Here is an 18,676-nt window from a genome sequence, read left to right on the forward strand (position 1 = left end):
TGCTGTAGTGTCCCTTGGTGTGGGAGTGGGGGATGGGTGTCCCATCTACTGGTTTGGTGTGGGAGTGGGGGATAGGGGTCCCATCTACTGGTTTGGTGTGGTAGTGGGGGTGGGGGTCCCATCTACTGGTTTGGTGTGGTAGTGGGGGATGGGGGTCCCATCTACTGGTTTGGTGTGGTAGTGGGGGGTGGGGGTCCCATCTACTGGTTTGGTGTGGTAGTGGGGGTGGGGGTCCCATCTACTGGTTTGGTGTGGTAGTAGGGGATAGGGGTCCCATCTACTGGTTTGGTGTGGTAGTGGGGGATGGGGGTCCCATCTACTGGTTTGGTGTGGTAGTGAGGAGATGGGGGTCCCATCTACTGGTTTGGTGTGGTAGTGAGGAGATGGGGGTCCCATCTACTGGTTTGGGAAGCATGTTGCCCAAGCCCCAGGTGAGGAGCTCTGATCTCCATCCTGGTCTACCAGCTAGTGCTGAGGAGAGCCACAGAGGATGCCCTGTGAGTGGAGGACATTCATCTGTCCCAGGATTCCAGGGCCCTTTCCTGTTAGAAGGGTCAGGAGGGAAGCCTAGGGAAGGGCCATTCTGACTGGGGAGTTCTTTGTTTTCATCTGTAAACCCCGTTATCTTTTTATCTTTGGCTGAAAGAAAACTCACCCTCTCTTGCAAGTGGCAGAGCTGTTTGCAGAGCCTCAGGTGGCCCCAGGATGGGGATGTGTCATGGAGCGCAGGCAGGGGCTGGCTGGTGTTGAGGAGATGGGCTCCAGATCCTGGACCTCACCCGTCTCTTAGTGCCCAGCCCAGTAGCCAGCCTCTCAGAACTTCACTGTAACACATTGGGACCGTACATACGGGAGACATTCCCGCAGTCCTGTGTTCCAGATTCTCTGGATCAGATAAGAAACAGGCGGAGCTAGGGAATTGGTCAGCGGTAGAGCACCTCTTTATCGGGAACTGGTTCTGGGTGCCTCACTTAGCACAAAAGGAAACCCGAAACCCAAAGGAAAGCCTGCAGGCGGTTAGCACAGCCAGTGGCCCCCAGCAGAGCGCTGCAGTGAAAGCCCTGGAAGCTTAGTTTCCTGCAGCTCCTGCAGCCTGAACTCTAACTTTGTAGTTCTCACTCTTGGGCAACCAACTTCAGTTTCCTTATTTAAACAGTGACAGAATCTAATGCACACAGATCATAATCCCTGAATTTTAAAGATTGCTCTTGGACCATAGATACGGCCACACTGGTGGTCCTACTGCGCGCGGGGGGTGGGGGGGTTAACCACACACAACACAGACAGGAGTGGAGGGGGTGGCAACAATGGAGGCTTATTATTCCTGCTGATGGAGGACTGGGGCTGTTTACAAGCAACCCATGTCCCTACCAAGAAAAGTGTGGAAAATACCCACTTGAGGCCCCGGGTGACCTTTGCATGGGGGAAGTACCTTGACTTACAGAACCAGCACAGCGCCTCGTGGAGGTACTAGAAGGTGACTTCCACAGAGGGGTAGGTGAGAAACAGGTGTGGACCCCGTGCCTGGCAACAGCACTCCCCAGTCTCTGGCCCATAGCTGCCCTCAGGGCCCCAGAGAAGGTGTCAGGTACCCAGAGGGAATGTGGCAGTTTGATGGGCCCTGTGTACCTTGGTGCAACCCCAGGCCTCCTGAGAAGTCCCCATGGCATGCTCTGTTGGATGGGATGAAGTAAGCATCCCGGTCACAGAACCTCTGAGAGAGGGCAGACTAAGCAACCGAAGGAAAGACAGTGCTTAGTGAGGCGCACCTCTCCACGAACTGCGCCTCGGTCTGTGTGGTGACTGGTGGGAGGGGCGAGGGTGGCAGTTACACAAATGCTTAAGGAACTGGAATACTCCGGTCTTCTCAGTTGGGACAGCTGGGAGAGGCAGAGTCCTAACCTGGAATGCTCAAGAGCCCTGGGCCAACCGGGCCTTCTGTATGCCGGTGGGTGTCGGTGCTTGCAGTGAAGCACAGGCCAGGTGGCTTTCTGTGGGGACAGGAGGAGGACGGGGGTGACCGAGCAGAAACAAGACTGAAGCTAGCATGCCATCCGTGAGAATAAAGCACGGGGAAGCCCAGGGTCTGGATATACATGTGGGAGCCCCACCAGATCCAGAGGAGGGAGCAGCCCGAGGCTGCGTTGGGGGCCACCTAGTGTCTCAAACACATTTCCCTCTCTGTCCCTGAGGGTTGTCCTCTTTGGAGACCACAGGGAAGTGTGGCGGAGGGGTGTGGAGGCAGAAGGGCCAGGATGAAGCCAGCAAAGGGGCTGGTTGAACAATACGCAGCCCTGTCTGCTTCTTCTTGGGGTGACCTCCAAGTTGATCGGGACCTGTGTCCCAGCAGGAACATTCTGGAGCAGGAAGGTCAGGTCGGGGACTGTACGCTGAGCTGATGTGAACAGCTGAAGTGAAGACGTAGCAGAAGGGGACACTTCTCCTTAGTTAGTGCCATCATGGGGCTTCTTCACCTTCTAGACGCAGGGCCTCTCCACTGGTGAATCTGCCATGCACACACTTCAAAGAACTGAATTGGAGGACTCCTGCAGAGGGTGTCTGTGGGAAGGAAGCAGCTTCTTAGAGTCCTCTGTGGGTCTAGAATAGCTCTGGAAAGAATTATTATCGAGGCATTTCAATTCTGAGAGATCCTGGCAGAACGGCCAAGCTGCTCTTAGTAATTCACTTGTTAATAAATATTTCATAAAACAATCTCAGTCCATGTGCACAAACAATAACCAGAGATGGTCTGTTCCAGGGCAGAGAGAGGAGAGGGAGATAGAGATAGAGATAGATAGATAGAGAGAGATTGATTCAGTCATAGCTCCAACTCACTGAAGTAAGCGACTGAAAAACTACATGAATGTTTCACTTTCTTTGTAATTTTGGTGCGCAGAAAGGGAGAAATGTCATCTTAAAGTGACACATGTGTGTCTGTTCATGCACAGTTGTGTTTATAATATAAAACATCTCTTTAAGTTAGGAAAGGCCCCTGTCCAGCCATGCTTATTTTGTAGATTTCAAAGTGCTGTGAACCCATTGTCAGGAGCATAGATGGACACCTTTGTTTGTATCTTTCCAGAGCAGCAGAATTGATTGAATTACAATAAATGACAAGTAACATTACCTTCATGCCCTTTTAATCCACAGCTGCTGCAGAATTTGGCTTTTATGGCCTTTGGCGATCTCAGGTTCCTTTATTCCAATGCTTTCAATTGTATGTTTTTATTTTCATGTATGTGTCTGTGTGTTGGTATCCATTTTTTTTAGCCATTCCTTTATTCCAGTTGTAGTTACTAATATTAACTCTTGGGGCATACAGTAGGCTTCACACAACTATAGAGACGTTATCTTAAATGTGGAGGCAGATGGCTGATTCTGATGCAAGGAGAGTCTCCGTAGGGACCAGGTGAAGGCTTAACCCACAGCAGGCTCAGAGCTGTTGAGGCACAGTGTGTCACATGCAGGACCGGCGGCAGGCAGCTTCCAGCATTAGCCTGAGATGGGCCATGCATCACAGGCAAGAGAAATGAGGCTACAGCCCAGGGACGGGAAGATGGAGTTATTTGCTGTGGTGACTCTCATGGTCGAGGCCCACGATGAGTGGCCAGAGAGTCAGTGCTCAACACTGCTGTCCCTTCAGCTGCTGAATCATCCTAGGTCAGCTGAGGTCAGCACTGTCCCCCCAAATTCTTACCAATCAAAAAGGCTTAATCAAACTTTACTTTATATCTTTCCTAATTACACTGCTGTCAGTTCCAATCTTATTAGTTTCCCCTGAGTAATTTCAATAATAGTAAAAATTCCCATAAATGAAGCTCAACCAGAATCCACCATCAACCATGAACAACTATATAATACTGCCACCCCAGCCCCACCTTCTCCCATTAAACCTAACTCATCCCCATCATAAACTGCCCAACCACCTCTACTATTGAAACTTAATACGACTTCTACCTCCTCATAATGCTTAGTCTACAAATGTTATTCCTAATTCTATAAACATACTCATCACTAAAACCCCCAAAACTAATCAACTCGACACCCATGTCTCAGGGTACTCCTCAGCTGATACAGCAGTAGTGTACCCGAAAACAACCATAATACCACCTAAATAAATTAAAAATACTATTAACACCATGTGACATCACTAGAAAGAAGGGTTAGTTAACAAACCATAAGCTCACCGTGTAATAGTCTAGAATTGTGTAAAGAAGCAGAGCCTAGTTTCTTGGACAGTAGTGTGTGTGTATGTATGTGTGTATACATACATACATATATACATACATACATACATACATACATTACTGTGCCATTTATATAAATTCCAGAAACATGCAAAAATTAAATAACTCTTTAGGGATGAATACAGCTAGACAGTAAAAACAGACAAAACAGGAAAACAGAAAATTCAGTAGAGGTGATGTAAGGGGCAGGCTTGGAGACTGTGATGAGGAAGGGTTGAGGCTCAGGAGGAGCTGAGGTATGCGCCTCAGACTGCAGACAGGCTGGTTGTTGCATGAGTTTTCCTGGGTAGGTGTGATCAAACACCATTCACCCTGTGTTCTAGTTTCCTTCCTGTCGCTGTGGTAAAAAAACACTCTGACAAAAGCAACTTAGGAGGAAAGTGTTTGTTTGGCTTACTCTTGCAGGTCATCGGTCATCACTGGGGGAAGTCAGGGCAGGAACTGAAGCAGAAACCATTGAGAAATACTGCTTGGTTGCTTGACTGCAGGTTCACCCTTGGCCTGCTTTCTTGTACAGCCCAGCGCTACCTGACTGGGGCATGGAACCACCCACAGTGGGCTGGACCCTCCTCCTACATCGATTAACAAGACAGTCCCCGCAGATAGACCCACAGACCAGTCTGATTTGGGCAGTCCCTCCTTTGAGACTCCCTTCGCAGATGACTTTAGGCTGTGTCAAGTTGACAGCAAAACTAACTCACTAGACTGCTCCAGATAGGGCACCAACAACAGAACAAACCAGTGATTACACACAAGTCTGGCTTGATGGGCCAGTGAGTTTACTGGGGGTAGAGACAGGAGCATGTATAAGGGGTATAGGAGGGTGTAGGAGTATAGGCGATTCAGACAGTGTTGTCATTAAATGTTCACCCCGTTCTGTGTGGAGGCTGCACCTAAGCTGCCATTTATTTCTGTACCTATCACTGGGGTGTGTCACAGACATGACACACATACAGCTTACCTGAGTATCTATGTCTAGCTGGCCATGGATTCCAGGCGAATGGTGAGTGATGATAAGGCCCAGTGATTACCAGCCCAGACTTGCTTCTGGAAGCCGTACCGTAGCTGCGCTTCAGTGGAGCATGGCTCTGATGTCACTCAACTCTGACGTGTTGAAAGACAAACCTTTATTCACAGCAGAGGTGCATGGGAACACAAGAGCCTAAATGACTTGGTGACCACAGGGCGGGAGTCATACCAATCTTGCCTGGCCTCTCTCCCTAGGCCCTTCCTCTGAGTCCTGAAGTTTGGAACTGGGGTTCTGTTTTCCTGGTTTACTTGGAGCACTAGGTATTGAACCTATGGCTTCACACTTACTGGACAAGCAATCTTGCACTGGGCCACATCCCCGACTACTTCCTTTCTTTTTGAGTCAGAGTCTCATTAAGATACCCTTGCAAGGCCTCGAACTTAAGGTCTTCCTTCCTAAACATCCTGAGCGCTTGGGATTTTAGGTGTGTCCTACAGGGCCTGGCTCACCACTTGGATATTAACCCCGCTTTAGTATTGCATCTGAGGAAGCTATCAGGAAAGCACCCCTCCCGATGTCATTGCAAGCCAAGTATGCCAGGATAGGGCAGGAAAGCTGGTGTCAGGTGTTGCCATGGAAGGGAGGGAGACTTGTGCCAGCAGCCGCCACTACCACCGTTCTGCAGGGCACCTTCCATGTCCCAGCATGCCACATCAATGCTACCAGAGCCTCAACATGCAGAGGGCAAGGCGTATGCGTGTTCACAATGCTGGTGAGACACAGGGTATTCTGAGGGCACACAGAGGTCCTCGCCTTAATCAAGGCAGGCTTTCCCATCAGGCCTTGCGCTGTGGAAGAACACGCTGAGCTGGGGACAGACTGAAGGCTCAGGTCATGTGAACCAGCACATCCATTGGCCACCGTTGGAAGCTGGAAGTTAGAAAGCTGGGCTCAGTTAAGCTAGTCCAGAATGAGGCACTGTAACTATGTGACTTCACCAGTAACTATGTGACCTCCTGCACAAAAAACCCTTGAGTCACATGGGAGAGCAATGACGTTGTTGAGGCTGTCCAGCGTGGAGCCTCATAGGGAGAAAGATGTAGGGCCTGGCTGACATCCGTGAGCCTCTCTTCCTAGTTACTAGGACCCAAAGTGGAAGCTGCCTAGTGACTGCAGGGGCAGTTATGTGGGTTGGCCAGCTTTTGGCATTGGGGATAGGGAAACGCTAGGAGCCAGGAGGGAATGCTTGCCTTATGAGAGTGTAGGGGAGACTAAAGTCCTTGGTCATGGAGGCAGGGAGGCCCCAAAATGGGATAAGAAAGGAATGCCACCAGATATTGAAAGATTGTGCACCTCTGAGCTCAAAAGACAGCTCAGCAGTTAGGAGCACTGGTTGCCCTTCCAGAGGACCTGGGTTCTTCCCCTCCACCCCTCTCCCCCAGAGCTGAGAGCTGAGGATCGAACCCAGGGCCTTGCAGTTGCTAGGTAAGCGCTTTACCACTGAGCTAAATCCCCAACCCCAGACCTGGATTCTCCTCCCTCGGCACCCATATGTTAATTCGCAAGTACCCATTCCTAGGGATCTGAAGCCCCCTTCTTGCTTCCATGGGCACCAGATGTACACACAGTGCACAGACGTGCATGCAGGCAGAATGCTCACACATAGAAGATGATGAAATAGTAAGAGTACGACAGCAGCAACAAAAGAATGTGTGCCTCTGTCTTTGGGGTGTTGTATTTACTCTTGAGGAGGGGGTGTGAAGCATCGAGAAAGGTAGACAATCTGTCTGGGAGTCAGATCCTTCCGGGTGGGCACTGAGCAGGGGAGGCAGGGAAGTGAGGTTAGGCTCGCCCTGGGGACACTGGCTGATGCAGAGGCAGTTTGGGCCTTGGCTGTGGAGGCTGGGCTGGCCGGACAGCCTTTCGGCTAAGGTTGATGCAGCATTTGGAGCCCATCCGAAGACCTCATCAGTTGCTGTGGAGTCATTTGGAACATGAGAACTCTGTTCCAGATGATTCTAGCCGGGCTTAGAAACTTGGAGAGAAAAACTACCTTCTCTTTCAGAAGCATAAGCATCCTGTATAATGGAAAAGCTGCCTCGTGCGGACCGATGCGGGTGACTGCCGGCTTTCCCCATGCTGGGCCAGGGATGCCCAGGCTGTGATGGGAGGACCTGGCCTGTCTGTGCACAGCCTGTGTGCTTCAGGTGTGTGTCTGGGATGGATGCGTGCATGCTCAGTGGAGGGGGAAAGGTTGCACCCATGGTGTTTGTGATAAGCTGAAGGGACGTGATTGCACAAGGTGTGTTCATGTCTAGATGGAGAATGTCCCTGTGCACATGCTGGCAGCGTGTGCACAGACCGTATGTATATGTGTGTACATGGACATACGGCAGACTTGCCATGAGCTCTTTCCAGTGGGTGTGGCAGGAAGAGGGCCCCAGTAGGCTGGGCTGCTGTTCGCATTTCGGTTTGCCTGCTCCTTTCTTCCCCACCTGAGGCTGAGGTATTTAGATAAGAAGAAGTCTGCAGCCTCCCGAGGCCCGGCTGATGGTCATTCTTTGTTGTATTTGCCTTGTTTTTCTGTACTCGGGGCTCTGCCACACATCGAGGGAGTGGTCCTGCTTTCCTGCCATCTTTGGGTTCTCCCAGCTCCAGCCCCTGGGGCTCAGGGGTCCACACACTCTGAACTTCCCTCTGAGCAGATGACCTCAGACTATCTGGCTCCACGGAGTCTGCCTGGGGTTTCCGATCCAGTCCTTGGGAGCTTTTGTCATCTGTCAGGCATCTCCTTCCACATCCGAGCCTACCTCTCTGCTGTCCTCCATGCAGAGCGGGTGGCGCCGAGTGACCTTTGCTGTGAGGTAGCTGGACCTGGAGGCAGTGTGGACACCCCTCTGACGCCCCTGCAGCCTCCCCCCACCCCCAGACACCAAAGTGTTGCTTCCTAGTTGCCACCCCGGGGGTTCTGAGGTCATAAAGTAGACTGCATTCCACCTGGGGACAGCTTGCTGCCCATAAGCCCACAATGGCACCCCATCTGCAAAAATGCTAATAGCATACCATGGAGGAGGAGGGGGTGGTTTCCTCGCTGCCACTCATGGGGCGACCTCTGTCTGCTGGGCCTTGGGAATGCCAGTCAGCAGAGACAGGCCTGCTGGAGTGTCCACCCAGCCACCGTGGCGGTGGCAGGTTCTCACAGCTGTGAGCCAACCTTGGGGCAGATGCTGGGGACAGGATTCCTTTCAGACTGACAGCCCCCTGTACAGAGAAGCCCTGTGACTCTTGGGCTTCCCAAGAATGGTTTCAGCTCCCTGAAAATGACCACAGCCTTAAGCAGCCAGGTTGGAACTGTCTGATCTCATGAGTGCTTCTTGGTTGGAGCTTGTGTCTTGCGTGTACCCGGACACAGACAGGACCCTTCATCCACACAGACATGACGTGATGTAACCTACACGTCTATGTGGATTAAGCCCTTTACTTGAAATGAAGAGAGGCCTCTGACACTCGAGGCCATAACGTGACCTTTGACCGCCAGGCATTAGAAAGGGAATCTCACACCCGGCCAGCGTGTTTTAAGACTGCTCAGTGCAGCTGCCCTTGGTGCACAGTCTGCTCACAGGTGGGGAGTCAGGAGAGTGGCTGCTGAGACCTGCAGGCTGCTCTGCCGGGGCTGGCACAGATGCAGGCAGCCCCAGGTCTGAGGACTGCCCGAGGCTGCCTGAAGCTGTGGGGCCTTGTTTTCCTTAGCTGGGCTGCTAGGTGGAGTTGACCCTCGCCTGCCCTCTCTGAATCCTTCTATGTGTGTGAAATGCACAGAAGAGCACTGTGAGCAAAGCTGACGCCATGTCCAGCCCCGGTGAGCCAAGCTGCCTCCAGGAACACTGCAGGCCACGTCCCTCAAAAACAAAGGTAGATCGTGAGGTACAGCCCCTGCTTCCCCTTAGTTGGTGGACCGAGAAGGCTCAGTTTGTGGGACGCTGTGAGCGCAGGAAATGGAGACGGCCCTTACGTTCCGCCTGTGCACAGCTTCCTGCTTTCGGGCGTAGCATTAGCTCGTCTTGGAGGTGCTGTCCTATGAGAGTCTCACTTGGCAAGCAGAGGCTCATGGGGTTATTAGGGAGTGATTTCCTGTCTAGAGAGGAAGGAGTTAGGCTAGGGAAGTGGCTCAGTGGTCCAAGGGCTTCACACAAGCGTGAAGGACAGAGTTTGGAGCCTCAGGAGTCATGTAAAGGCTGGACGGACATGACTGGCTCACTTGGAATTTCAGTCTAGGGAGACCGAGAGAGGGGATCCCCAGTGCAAGCTAGCTAGAGCAAGACTAGCTGTGTCCATGATGTCTGGGTTTGATTGACAGAGCCTGCCTCAGTAAAGTGGAAGATGACAGAGAATGAATTCCCAGCATCCAATTCTGGCCTCTGCATGCATGCATGCCTCTGTGCACATGCGAACATACGTATACACAAGCACTTGAAAATGGATGGGGGGAAGGGGGAGAGATCAGAGAGACAGGGGCAAGCCGCAGCCACCTGTACCTCTCTAACTTCCCAGCCGAAAGGAGAGTGAGCTCCTGTCTCCTCCCTCCTTATCACGTCCTCTCTCCTCCCCGCCAAAATCACTTCCTGTCTGTCTCTACAGACCTCCAGACCTCTACAGTTAGCTAGTGGTTAGCTCCGCCCTCTGATCTTCAGGCAAGCTCTATGTGTTAGAGTATAGACAAGATATCACTACAAGGAAGGACTGATTTGTTCCTAGGCACAGGAATGTGGTCTTGATGTCTAAGAGAAAATACTAGTCCTGCCCTGGCTGTGTCGAAACGGGACTCTAAACAGCTGCGTGCCATGTTAGAAGTGTGAGGTGACTTCTAGGTCTGGTCATACACACTCCCATCTGTTGATCGGAGGCTGGGAGCCCAGCTGTGTCCAGCCATCTGTGTGTTTTTCTTATGTAAGCTATACAGAGGGGACTTGAACCACATTTGGCTTTCACCCAGCTGGTGGCCACCTCAGTGACCTGTCACCAGCTTGAGCAGCTTTCAGCTCATGGGGGCTCAGCAGGGACTGAGTGTTCCTCTTGAACTAGAAGCAGTAACTCCATTTGCTCGGTAGTAACCCCGGCTCCAGCCTAGATAGATAAGTATAGTAATGAGTAGGCACCCGGGCATTTAGCACTCCCTTGGTGATGTCACTCAGGGCCCCTGGAGGTCCAGGTCTTTCCCCAAGTGGCAGAACTCTGTCTGATGAGCCTGCAGGACAGGGAGCTTGGCTTTGTGCAGAAAGAGTGTCTGCCATCCCTGGATCCTCTGTGCTTCTGTCTGCCCATCTGTTCATCTGTCTGTCCACTGAAGGCAGACATAGTTCCTGCCCTTATGGCTCACTCATCTGCTCTCCAGTGCCGTCATGTAGGGAATTGGGTTCCTCCACAGCTTAGAGCTTCCTGGGGTGTCCTTCCCTTCTGTGCCTGGGCCCCCTTCCCCACTGGGAAGGTTCTCAGCCCTCAGGGGACGACAGCTGACAGCCACCCTCCTCTGCTTAATGACTCAGTCTCAGAGCCACTGGCTTCCTGGCTCTGGCTTCCGCTTCTCTCTGCCTCACTTAAACAAGGCTCCAGGGACTCCTTGTCCAAATTAAGGTGGCACCTGGTGACAGGTTGGAATGTCGAAGTGTCCTGTCTGTGAGAGACAGTGAGACTGTGGGTAGAATGTTCCCTTGGGGAGGAACTTTCTTGGACCTGCAGCTTTTGGTGCTCGTTGGAGACTGGGGAGACCAGGCAAGTTCCCCACATGTCCCTGGCTCAGGAGGTCTCTTTAGACACACACACAGGAGCTGAAAATGTAATGTTTGCCTGTCAATCAAGGGTGGGCTCTTATCTGACACCATGGCAAGGGACATGTCTGAGTTGGCATCTTTATCTCTGAACCAGTGGCTTCCACTTATCATTTATAGCACACTTCCATAGCCAACTTGAAAATTGCAAGTGTTCTGATTTTGTTTTGGATGTGCCTTTCCCCCTGCCTGCCCCCCTGCCCCTTTTCTAAAGATCCTGGCAGAAGACACTTGGCAGACATTCCCTAGACATTTGATGTGACTGTGTGACAATAAGCCCTTTCAATCATTCATGGGGGAGTTAACAATGCATTGATTATATTATTTAATCATAAAGCAATTGCTTGTGAATTGTGTGCAAATTATTTGTGTTTATGTAAGTCTAGAAGGGGTAAGTAAAAAACTCGAAAATGAAATGCTGAGGTCATTGCAGGCGCCTGTGCACCACACTGGGCACAGGAAACGGCCATTGGTCCAGTGCCGAATATGCTCTGTCCACCTGTCCTCCTTTTGAGATGGGGATGGCGGATCTTCCCAGACTTAGATGCCATTTGGACAAGTGCTCTGAAAACCCTAAGCAGTATGCATGTGCCTTGATCATGGATAACTACCCTGTGAGGTCATTCTGGGAAGCAGACAGAAGCATAGAACAGACCCAAGGTCTGCTTCCAGCCTAGAACACCACTTCAGTCTTTCGTGTCGCACTGTGGGAGACTCTGCCTTTGGCTGCAGCCAAGCAGTTCGGCACTGGGGCCAAACAAAGCATGCAACAACTAGGAAAACAAATCCAATCTGCATTTTTGCAGGATACAAGACCCTTTTGAAAGGGATCTCTGGGAAATTCAACAGTGGAGAGCTGGTGGCCATCATGGGTCCTTCTGGAGCTGGGAAGTCCACGCTCATGAACATTCTGGCGGGATACAGGTGAGTAGATGCCAGCAGCAGAGGGAGGGAGAGCTGGGTGAGGGTGGAGCCACTTCAAGTCATCACTGGGAGCATCCTGTCATGTACAGCATTTGCTACCAGAAGCTCTGCTCACATGGGCTCCTGGGAAACCGAACACATGCATGCACACATTAGCATGTGTGCGTGCGTGCAGCTTGAGAATTCAGGAAGGAAACAGCACAGTGCCAAAAGCCTGCACCTGCTGATGGCTTCACAACATGTGAAGAAGAGACCACAGGCAGGTGGGCAGGCGACTTCCTAATTAGCACCACCCTCGGTCTACCCCCTGGAAAGGAAAGTGTACCAGAGTCAGGATCGGGAAGAGCAATGGTCGGAAGACAGAGAGCCGGTAGGAACGCGTGCTGGACAGTTAGACAAGGCATGGCAGAAGAAAATGGGGAGCTGCCATGTCTAAGGCTTGTTGTGGTTTCCATGGTTGTCTGGACTTCAGGGATCACCGTTCCCAAGATCATGACAAGGTCATTCATCTGTGAATGATTCTAAAGTGGAACCTTTCGAAGTGCTTACGAAAGGCTTTTCTAAAATCCTGCCCTTAGGTTCTCCAGGAGCAAGGGGTGGCAGCAGCGATAACTCATAGCTAACCATGAACCAAAAGAATCAAAACTCCATCCTAAACAATTCATACATTACCTTCACTCATCTTTTTAAAAGAGTATGAAATCTGACGTCACTTTTGTTGCATCTGGGACATGGATCAGTGTAGTCACACTCTATGCCTGTTAACTGTCCAGGCTGTCAGATTGACGAGAGATATATGGAGTTTTGTTCAGGGGACCCTTGTTTTTCTTAATAATGTCCCCAAAATATGAGGACGGACATTGACAATTTTATTACAATCCCTTATAATTGTTCTGTCTTACTAGTGGTTATTAACTTCTTGCCAGGCTTAATTTATAAATTAAACTTTAGCACACACGGCGTAGAAAAAGTCATAGTCCACATAGCATACAAAACCCTGCGTGGTTTCAGTATCTACCTAGAACTCGGTCACTTACCTTCCTGCTACTGTGACCAAATCCCTTGTAGGAAGCAAGGGTCTGTTTGGGCTCACAGTCTGGGGGGGGCACAGTGATTGGAAAGAAGGTATGGCAGCTGAGGCAGCCAGGTTTGTGTCACTGTGCCCTTGCTCTGCAGGAAGCAGGTAGAGTGGAGGCAGGGGCAGAGCCAGACTTCAGTCTTTAAAGGCCTGTTCTCAGTGACCTCCACCACCCAGGCCCCACAGCCACCCCCTCATTTCAGTACAACAAGCTGGGGACCAAGAGTTCAAGCACACCCTGTGGGGGACGTTCAGATGCAAGCCAGAGCATAACACAGTTCGTGAGGATAAGCATGGACACCGTAATACTAATGATGTCAGTTACTGGGGGGTGGGGGTGAGGGAGACAGAGTTTTTAATTGCTTCTTAACATCAGAGGTTACGATCTTCAGAACTGTCACTACGACAAGTTCTTGTCCATTGCATTCGCATCTGAAGATCAAAGGCAAATTCTCAACTCCCAGAGTCAAGACAGGGAGGGAGCTGAGTGGGGTATTTTCTTGGGGCCGGCAGGCTATGTTTCAGAACATCACAGCAGTTCCTAGGAGACTGGGGATGCTTGTGCATTCTGGAGATGCAGAGGAAGCCGGGGGAGCTACCCACCGCCTGCGAGGAAAGTAGGACCCACTACAAGGCCCTCAGCCTTGACAGTGGGGGGCCATGAGAAGCTGGGACCCAGGATGGTTCTATTAGTCCCCGCAGATTCCATAATGCTCCTGTTCTCCATGGCCACAGGGAGGCAGAGCTGGGAAGCTGTGTCCTTGGGGGGAAAGGAAGATATCCCCCGCTCCCTGGGAGCCTGCTCTGCTGATGCTTAGAAGTGCCTGATAGGCAGCAGGCCCAGAGTGCACATACATGAGGAACCCACAGGGTGGCTGCTAGGGTGATGGCCCTCCATCCCTAGCAGGACGCAGGAGGCTCCCAACCAACTTCCTCACCTGCAGTCAGAAGGTTCTCCCCTTGCATCAGGACCAGTTATGGGGCTGAACCGTCATGACTGGTGTACTGTCTTCGAGCCGCCTGAGGCACCTGCTGGGTGCACCTGTGATCCTGGAGCAGCTGGTGTAGTCTGGGCTGCAGATAGAATAGCCTGTGTACATCCTTGCCCTGTGGCTGGGCCGAGGGGCATCCCCAGGCATGTTTGTGCAGCAGGCAGAGAAAAGAAGCCATTTCCATCTGGTGTGATAAACATGCCGTTTGGGAGAGGCCTGGAGTGTGGCTTGTCTCCCTGCTGGCCACTTGCTCCCGGAAGAGTACTAGTGCAGGGCTCTGGGTCTCTGGTCCCTCTGCCCCATCCTGTTGCCATGGTGAATGGTCCTGCTGGGAAGAGCCCAGGAGGGAGGGCGGCACCACCCCTCGTTGGCCTCTCTGAGCCACCTGAAGATGGGGTGCTGAAGGAGCTGGTTGACAGCCACCTTCCCTTGTCTTTGCAGAGAGACTGGCATGAAGGGGTCAGTCCTCATCAATGGCATGCCCCGGGACCTGCGCTGCTTCCGGAAGGTGTCGTGCTACATCATGCAGGATGACATGTTGCTTCCTCACCTCACTGTCCAGGAGGCCATGATGGTGAGCCACCCCTGCCCTCTGCACAACACAGACTTGCTGCTCCCGGCCACCTCCCGTCCACTCCCTCCAGCAGAGATGCTGCCCCAGGCTTGCTGCTTACACAGCTATGTGGGACACAATCCCCAAGAGTAGGGGCTTTAATAGATCTCATTTGGCAGAGTCACAATCAGGTGTGTGCGATTATTGATCACTAAGCTGAATGACTGTTTCCGTGGAAACCACCTTTCCTGTTTCCCCATGGGCTAAGCAGCTTCCTTTCTGCTTAATTAGGGTTTCTATTGTTGTAATAAAACACCATGACCAAAAGCATGGTGTGTGTGTGTGTGGGGGGGGTTATTTCAACTTATAATTGCAGTTCATCATCTGGGGTGGGGCAGGAACCTGGAAGCAGGAACTAAAAGCAGGGGCCGTGAGAGAATGCTGCTTACTGGTTTGCTCCCCATGGCTTGCTCAGCCTGCTTTCTTACAACACCCAGGACCACAGGCCCAGGAGTGGTGCTTGCCCACAGGCCAGTCTGGTAGGACCATCTTATCAGCTGAGGGTCCCTCTTCCCAAGTGACTCTTGCCTACGTCAAGCTGATAGTATCTAGCAGACATACCCTCCGTCACTGTCCTTGAGTCGTTCTGTCTTTGGTGGATTGCTGGTTCTCTGAGAGCCTCATCAGACTCCCCGTATGCCAGGGGAAAGACAGAGTCAGCCATTGCTGGCTACCCACAGGGTCTCAGCTATGCCGTCTCTGGGGAGGAGGATGGGGTGAGTTAAGCCTTGAGGCAGGGCTGCAGGATTTGCAGTGCCGTGTGGGGTCTCTGAGCCTCACCACTAACTTGCCTCCTTCATGGTGTTGCTTCATTCCTTGGCTGTGACTTCCTCATCTGTGTGACGATTCCAGTCTGTTGCTTGGGAGAGCGAATGAGTAGCACAGGAAAGTGGGGTGCATCCTGGGCCTTGGGGCTCATCAGTGCTGGCCTCATAGGTCTGCCTTGGTTCTTTCCACTCCTACTGTATCTTCTCACGTGTCTTCACTTGAGACTCCAGCGCATAAGTCCAGGAGGAGTTTAAAAATACCTTTCCCTCTGGGGCCATGCAAGTGTCCAGATGATGCCTATATCGTCGGTTTCCAGAACAGCCAGTCTGCCACCTTTGCACAGGCCATGTCCCCACCAGTGCAGGGACTCTGGGTTTGGGGGATCATTTTTTTTAAAGGCCTACCCCAGAGTCAGTGACAGCTCACGTGATCTCTTTGTGGGTAGAAGAAGCCTCTAAAATGTCTCTCATTAGAGGGTAACTTACAAACCAGTACTCAGCTCTGCTTGTCACGGCTCACTTTGTGCCTGGCTGCCGATGTTTCTCTGCTTTTTCGGTGCCACTGCATGGAGTCCCAGTGGGATTGTCCCTCCCCTGGTCCTGAAGAGGACATTGTCAGAGACTCTGCACTTCAGTTAGCAGATGCCATGTTCCTATGGGTGGCCTTACATGGAGAGGTCTTGCCCTTACGTTCATGACTTGGAATGGGCAAAGCCCAGACAGTGGCCACCACACAGCACTTTGTGTGACTTCAAAGGAGCCGTAACTCAACAAAGGAAAGTGGGTTAAGATTTCAGATCTGAGCTCTGCTCCTCGACCTGGCTTGTGGGAAAACAGAAAGGGGGGGGCCTGGCAGGGTTGCTCCCACTCTGATACTGAGTAAGGGGACACCACCATGCAGCCTCCATGAACAGTGACTTTAGGGAGATCTGCCTGCCAACCTGGCCTCCAAGGGGCTTTGGCAGGCTTAGAGGATGCAGAAGGGTTTGCACACAGACCAGGGCAGGCAGCCTCCTGAGAAGGTTTTCCTCTCCCCAAGTCTCATCTTTCATGTGCTTGCTACTCCTGTGAGTCCCTGAGTGACCCTCTGTGTGTCGGGTGACCTGATTGTAGCTCTTGGTGAGTCACTGGTGGACGACCGCGTGGTTGCGGGTGTGAGAGCCATCACTTAGCTCTCCTGTGGTGACTGTATCTCCTCTCGGTCTTGCTGTGAGATACGTTTCAGAGTCATGTACCATTAGATCCTCAGTTGAGGACATTCACAGTACCATTGGGGATGTTTCTCTTTAACATTCTCCCCCTCGAGATCCTGTCTTCCTGGCCATTGGCTAATGACCTACAGTAATTGTACATCTTTGTATTTGTTTTTTGTTTGTTTTGTTGTTGTTGCTTTTCTTTTTTGAGACAGTTTTTCTCTGTATAACAACTCTGACTGTCCTGGAACTCACTCTGTAGACCAGGCTGGCCTTGAACCCACAGAGATGTGCCTGCCTCTGCCTCCCGAGTGTTAGGATTAAAGGCGTATACCACCACTGCCTGGCTATTGTACATTTTTGTGTTTTATGTGTTTCTTTTGCCTCATGTCCATCCGGACACATCCTTGGGACACTCGGTGTCACAAGATAGGCAGCTGGCTTGGTAGAGGTGATGTAGGCCTCCCTCACATCTCAGTCTCTCATCTGACCCCTTTAGAAACTTCTCCAAATAATGAGGTGGAGTTTAAGCCATTTTTGTACTGGTAAGGAAACTGAGCACAGGTGTGCCCAAGAACACGGAGTCTGGTATAATTGAAATGGGGCTGAACCTGGCCTAGATGAGTCTGTCTCAGGGTCTCTCTAGGCAAGGCTGGGGACCCCATATTATACTGCAAGGCTGGGTACCCCACATTATACTGTAAGGCTGGGGGCGCCATGCTACACTGGTAAACAGTATCTGAGCAAACAAACCAGGAAGTTCTCCCTGCTGTCACACACCTGTTGTCCGCAGATCCTCCTAGGGTGATAACTTCAAGTCAGCAGTGGTTTATCACCTGATTTGTGGAGGTCCTGAATGCACTACTGGTCCCCTCCCAGGCTGCCTTCAAACCTGGGGTCTCCTTGTTCCTGTGCAGGAACAGATATCTCATGGGGACACCTGAGATAAACAGAAGCATAGCAGACCCATATAGCTCTCCCAGGACCCCACCCCTGCAAGGCCATTGGAGTGAGAAAGTGTCTCATGGATCCATCAAACAGCTAAAACGTTGATGGGACCGTGGACCGTGGTGTGGCTTTGAACCATGGTGTGGTGTTGACCCTGGGTTGGCGCTGGCCCTTGCTTGGATCCAGTGAGACCCATCCTTCCAGATGCCGCCTCACTGTTGTCCTTATTGCCTGCAGGTATCTGCACATCTGAAGCTGCAGGAGAAGGATGAAGGCAGGCGGGAGATGGTGAGTGTGATGCTCCAACCATGCGTGGCCCAGAGCGTGATGGAAGCACATGGGAGACTGCTGGGGAGGGCGTATTCCTTCCTCTCTTCTAGATTTTTTACCTCTCCCTGGGTGCGTATGTGGGTGATGGGGTGTGGCAGGGTGCAGTGGCTGCAGTCCAGGAGAGATGGTTCTGGGGATAGATTGATGAGTAGATTGAGCAGTCTGCAGCCTTAGCCACCACCCTACCTGCCATGGCCAGAAGATACTAACCTCGGGACCTAGCCAAGGGCTCCACCCCCTTGGGTGTTTAATACATTTTAGATTAAAATATATTTTTATGAAATGCTGACAATGGAGATGGTTTAGTCATTGGTTTAAAAATAACCCCCTCCACCTACATACCTTTGCAAGGAGAAATTGGGCTCTTATGTGTTATTAACCAGCCTTTCAAAAAGAAAATAAAAACATTCCCAGACTTTCTGAGACTTTTCTCCTCCATCGTATCCATTTTCCTGGCTCCCTGAGCCCTTAAGGAGCTGGGAAGGAAGCGCACAGGACCCAGCAGGAGCCCCAGGAGGTCCTGGGGGTTGAGGAGTGCGGATCAGTCCTAGTTCACAGGCTGGGAGAGAGACTCAGCTTGCCGCCTCCTCCTCCTTGCTGTCCCCGTGCTACTGGAATGCTCTGCAGAAGATAAATGTAGCAGAAGCCCCCCCAAGGCCAAGCAATGTGGGTAGCGCAGTTGCTCGATGGTTGCCAGGGACATTGAGCGTGTGGTGTGAGATGCATCGTTGGACATCATTAAATACTGTTCACATGCATCCTTCTGTTACTGCCCCCAGTGACTAATGC

The 18,676-nt window shown here is 51.6% G+C and overlaps 1 protein-coding gene across 2 annotated transcripts in view; it reads left to right on the top strand.

Moving 5' to 3' along the window:
- Window positions 1–18,676, top strand: part of Abcg1 (ATP binding cassette subfamily G member 1) — a 55,187-nt gene that overhangs the window by 19,791 nt on the left and 16,720 nt on the right. For both annotated transcript variants that reach the window (XM_005070670.4, XM_040732044.1), the window contains exons 3-5: window positions 11,849–11,966; window positions 14,478–14,610; window positions 17,795–17,845. In XM_005070670.4, coding sequence (XP_005070727.1) covers window positions 11,849–11,966; window positions 14,478–14,610; window positions 17,795–17,845 — 302 coding nt within the window. The remainder of the gene's footprint in view (window positions 1–11,848; window positions 11,967–14,477; window positions 14,611–17,794; window positions 17,846–18,676) is intronic.

This window comes from Mesocricetus auratus, unplaced genomic scaffold (genome assembly GCF_017639785.1).
Source record: "Mesocricetus auratus isolate SY011 unplaced genomic scaffold, BCM_Maur_2.0 Super-Scaffold_100027, whole genome shotgun sequence".
Taxonomy (NCBI): Eukaryota; Metazoa; Chordata; class Mammalia; order Rodentia; family Cricetidae; genus Mesocricetus; species Mesocricetus auratus.